At 41.8% G+C, this 5,062-nt stretch overlaps 1 protein-coding gene across 2 annotated transcripts; it reads right to left on the reverse strand.

The window, feature by feature from the left end:
- Positions 1–286: 286 nt before the first annotated feature.
- Positions 287–2,730, reverse strand: adat3 (adenosine deaminase tRNA specific 3). 2 transcript variants are annotated; one of them, XM_062457356.1, is made up of 2 exons: positions 2,614–2,730; positions 287–1,461 (listed from the first exon to the last, which is right to left on the reverse strand). In XM_062457356.1, the coding sequence occupies exon 2, from the start codon at positions 1,446–1,448 to the stop codon at positions 402–404; it is 1,047 nt and encodes a 348-aa protein (XP_062313340.1). In that variant the 5' UTR covers positions 1,449–1,461; positions 2,614–2,730; the 3' UTR covers positions 287–401. The 2 variants fall into 2 exon arrangements, with proteins under 2 accessions (XP_062313340.1, XP_062313339.1); XM_062457355.1 differs by having other exon boundaries at positions 2,603–2,708.
- Between the last annotated feature and the right edge of the window lie 2,332 nt (positions 2,731–5,062).

The raw sequence follows: 5,062 nt of genomic DNA on the forward strand, positions 1-5,062 counted from the left end.
CAGCAAATATGAGAAAAAGTGCTGTTTCTTTTCTAGAACGTATTATACGTTCCGTTCTCCATGTCGTAAACTCCAGGGGCGTGTCCTGTAAACCGAGAATATATAGGGGCGTGATATTGAGGGTCAGGGCTATCAAATTTGTGTGATTGTTTTCAGCTGCCATATTTAGCAATGCCCAACTATTCTTACACTGTATTGACGAGACACGTTTCATAACCACGTGAAGAGGGCCATCGTGTTCTAAACTTCAACCTTTGAGAAAAAAATAGGACACAATAAGACACCATTGTAAAACTGGTCTCACATTTAATGACTGTGTAGTCTAGGTTACCAGCAATGCATGTCTTAAAACCTGATCATTCAGTTATACCTCTGAAGTTATTTTGGTGTGGCACACAGACTTATGTACATAAATCCTCACAGTGTTGTCTCATGACTCCTTTAAAAACCTCAAAACAATGATTCAGACCTTTTTGAGTATGGATTTTGTATTTAGTACCAAGTGCACCATCAGCAGAGGTTGTCCCATAAAAGACACGTCCTATGCGGGAATGAACCAGTGCCATGGCACACATAAGACAGGGCTCTCGCGTGACATATAGATCATATCCGGTACATATGTACTGCTGGTCACCCTTCTCTTCACTGGTCACATCTTGCTGGATTATGGAGGTTGGCGATATTTCATTATATAGATGTAAGGAATTGGAGAGTGTAAACTTGCAGGCAGGGTATTTTTCATAGATGTAGGCCCCTCCTCCCTGCTTGCGAGCCACAAGATCAATGCAGACCATGACTGCATGATGAAATGGGTGATTGTTCCTTCGGCAGTCGTGACCTACTGCTATGATGTTCTTTGTCTCACGATCAACCAGTACAGCCCCCACAGCCTCCATGCCACTCTCCTGTGCAATTTTGGCAGCTGCAACTGCAACTACCATGTGTGCATGCATTCTTATTTTCTGTGCATCTGTGAAAAGCTGTCCTTTCAGAGCCAAAGTTATCAGTTTGTCTTCATGGAAGGAGGTGGGCCAATGCTTGCCAACTTGCTCAAACTGATTTCTTGTTAAAGGAGCACATACTGGTACCCTGACTAGGAAAGGGTCCCCTAAAGAATCATACCTAAATCTTTCTGCTGGCAACAAAGCTGATATGTCCATCTTCTTCCTACTGTCCGATACATCGCCAACAAGGCATAACAGGACTTCTAGAGAGTGAGAGCTGCTTTTACTAGCCCGCACTCTCTTAATATGCTGAAGTCCTTGCAAAGGGTACAGTGAAGACAGCTCCTTTATCAAACTAGATGTGTATTTCTTGTCAAGTATGGGAGCAGCAAAAGCCTCGATCAGTTCAGGATCTTGTGACTGCTCCTCAGATAGAACTGGGTAAGCAACCCATAAATCAATGTCACGTTCAAATTCTCTCTTCTTTTTTGATTGTGGCTCCATTTTCTTGGGACTCCTGTCAAGAGATTTCCAATCAAACATTAGACCAATTAACATATTGGTGACCATGGTGAGCTAGCAAATCAACATGGCGTTACTACAATGATCATACAAACATTTTAAATGTATATGATATACATTTACAGTGATCCATTGCTTTTTATAGACAAAATAAAAAGCACATTTTGTCTATAAAAAGCAATGGATCACTGTTTATCCTACACAGTAGTCCTACTGCTAACTGTCTTCACTTCAGTGTATTTTAATGGATTTTTTTTAAATTTAGCACTACGTATGAAAGGTATCCTGACGACATCCAATAAAACATTGTCTAGACCAGGGGCGTAGACAGACATTGTTAACATTCGGGGCTTAGCCCAAACCCAACATCGGACCTTGAGTATGCTTAATGTGACCTCAGCTAGGAACATAATAATAGAATGCCAGCAACAACAAAAAAAACATTAATTTGAGCTTTATGTAATATAAACATTACATTAGACTCATTGTTATTATGACTGTAGGTACCAAATCCGATTATATCAAATCAAAAGGCAATTTCAAAAGTTTCTTTATTAGCTAGATGTTTATCTTTAGCTGCTACTGTTTTGGAAAAATCCCAAAACACCCAGATGTTTTTGTCTACGTTCTGCCATTTCTTCTTGTCTCTTCCCGCTGTCACTGACTGTCACTCAGCCCGGAATATGAGACCTCCTCAGACAGTTAGTTAGAGCTCGAGACGTTCCCTGACATGCTTGAAACACTAGTTATTTTGACAGACTATTACAGCATGTTACGAAAACAAACGCATCTCACTGGTTTTTTTTTGTCGAGATATTAAAATTACATTCGGGCTACACTCAAAGGTAAAAATGGCTGGCAATGACAATCCTGGTGTAGACTAAAGAAACCCAATAGACCTGTTATTAACCAAATACACCTGTACTGTATTTGACATTCTTTCCTATTTTGTCTTTCGCTTTGAAAAGTGAACCCTGAAGCAAGTTGAATAAGCTAACACACTCGTTTAACTGCTACAGTAGCTAACCTACTAACTAGCTAGCTAGCCAAAGAGTTGGCTTAAAACGATATGCATTCAAATATATCTAGCTTGCAAAATAAATTGCCAAGATAGTTACAACATACTAACCACTAACCATTTGCTCACCGATTTGAGTTTGGTTCCTTTACTGGCGACGAATAACGTGGTCCCGGTGTTATGTCCCGACTGGTTTCCAAACTAACTGGTTTCACAGCTGTGCGTTCAGCTATCAGTCTGCCTCTATCACCAGATTCGTCACAAATTCACAATACTGGCGATTTTCAAGTCGGATCTCATATTTGCTGCGGCGAATATGAAAGTATAGGCTACGTGCGCACTACATTACCATTCACGACAAAATAAATGGAGACAAAATAAAACATTTGCAGGCTCGCATGAAGTGGGATTCGATCGCACTAGAGCAAAACACATATACTGCGAGCTACTCTAAATCAGTTACATACAAGTAACCACCTTGGCCTTCAGGTAACATCTTGATTTGGCTTCTTCTGAAACGACTGTTTACCATAGACGAGGCAGTTTACCACGACATCACAGCTCCTTCTGACTCCACATATTAAAAATGTATACTAAGAAGTTAACGTCGCTGCTAACCCAGAAAATACGATCAATTTTATATTCTGAACAAATGTAGTGAGCACTACATTACAGCCATTCACGCCATAATAAATGGAAGCTAAGAAAATATAAGATTCGAGTGGGATTCGATCCCACAAGCAAAAACACACCCATCATTGTAGTCCATTGCTTTACACCGCAAGCTACTGAAGCACTGTTTAGAATTTTAGTCACGGATTTATTAACTAAGTTGACCTTCAGGCGACATGTTTTGGTTTTTCTGAAACAACTAGTTACCGTAGACACTACCCGAATGTAGGCTACTCATCACGTATTTGGGTTGTCTTGAGGCAATAGCCATATTTACCACGATATCACAGCCCCTTAATGACACCACCAGTGGCAGCTGCTGGTCTTTCAAAGAGGGGAAGCTCAATTTCGGCCTACATCCCCCCCAAAAAATTATTTGGCTAGTTCACTGGCTAGTTCACCCCTACGACAATAGCCTAGCCTACTGAATGAATGAACGAACGATCTAACAAAACAATATTAATCAAGGAGGAAATGTGGAAATTAGGTTAAACTGAAACAAGGAACGTGGTGTATAATTGTATGAAATATATGATGAAAATTGGTTAGCAATTTCGCCAAGCAAATACCAAGAAATAGGTTGCTGCAGTTTATCTTTCAACTACAGTTGCAAAATCCGCGATGGGACTAAGCTTGAATAGCTTCGGTGACTTTTTGTAGTACAAAATTACTGTCAATCAAAAGGAGATGCAGTCTTTCGACAGACCCTCCAATCATCACGCGGAAGCCCAGCGTCCAGGCCAACCCACTCCTCCATTCAACCCCAGAGACGCTGAGCGTCCGAGGCGGGACATAATCTCAGCATTCATCCAATGACCATATAGTTTCAAAGCACTGAAAAAAACTGTTAAAGGTCCTGTAAAGTAAATTCCATGTTTTGCTTCTAAGTACATTATATACGTGTGAAATGAGTTCCTGAAAGCATGTGCAAAGCCCTAAAACTTGTTGCACTGAAATGTGGTGTTAGACCGAAGAACAGTTTCTCTCCCGTTTTCAGATCAGGTTTTAATGGGCAGAGCCAAAAAATGCCCTATCTACGTCATTTTGCCCCATCTACGTCAGATCACTGAATGACTCCTCCTGCTGTACTGTTATTGTAGCTTACATCAGCTAGCTAGCTAGCTTCAGGATGTCTCCCACCACCCGCAACTGCATCTTCCCTGGATGCAAGAACTCCAGCTGCGCTGCAACGCCATTTAAGTTCCCTGTTGATAATGAAAGGAAAAATAGGTGGATAGATTTTGTGAAGAGCCACGCTCATGGAAAGCTTCGGATAAACTCCAACAGCCGCCTCTGCGCCATTGACCATTTCACGGCGGACAGTTTTAACATGGACCAGAGACAGACGGGGTTCACCAACACGGCTTCTCTTGCAGCGCGGAGCCGTACCGAGCATCTCCCCCCGGCCGTTCATCCACCGGTCACACCTGGACCATCCACCGCCGCCAGCAGTTCATCACTCAGTTCTGTGTGCTTGTTATAATTATACTAGATTACTTTTCCAGAGGTATCTCTGCTATAATTAGTGCAAACCGCTAACTTGATATTAGGCTACTCGGTGTAGAATGATGGTATTTTGATGAAATGGTAGCTAATGTGCTAGAAGTAGTTGGAGAGCTCACTGTCTGCTGTCTCTGCTGTAAATGTTTACTCCTGTGTTACAGCTCAGGGGAATATTTCATTTCTATGCATCTGTATGTTTCACTCACTGAACAAATACATTCTAATTCTATACTGTTTTGTTCGGCTTGACGTAGCGTCCATTATCTGGGTCGTAGGTAGCTTACTTGAGAGAGGCGGCGCCTTCCAGCGAGGGGGCCGAGCTTCAGCTCCTTCAGGCGACACGCCTCCCCAGTCTCGAACAGAGAAGACTGCAGATTTTCTTAGATTTCAAAGCCTAATTTAA

This window comes from Osmerus eperlanus, chromosome 3 (assembly GCF_963692335.1).
Source record: "Osmerus eperlanus chromosome 3, fOsmEpe2.1, whole genome shotgun sequence".
Taxonomy (NCBI): domain Eukaryota; kingdom Metazoa; phylum Chordata; class Actinopteri; order Osmeriformes; family Osmeridae; genus Osmerus; species Osmerus eperlanus.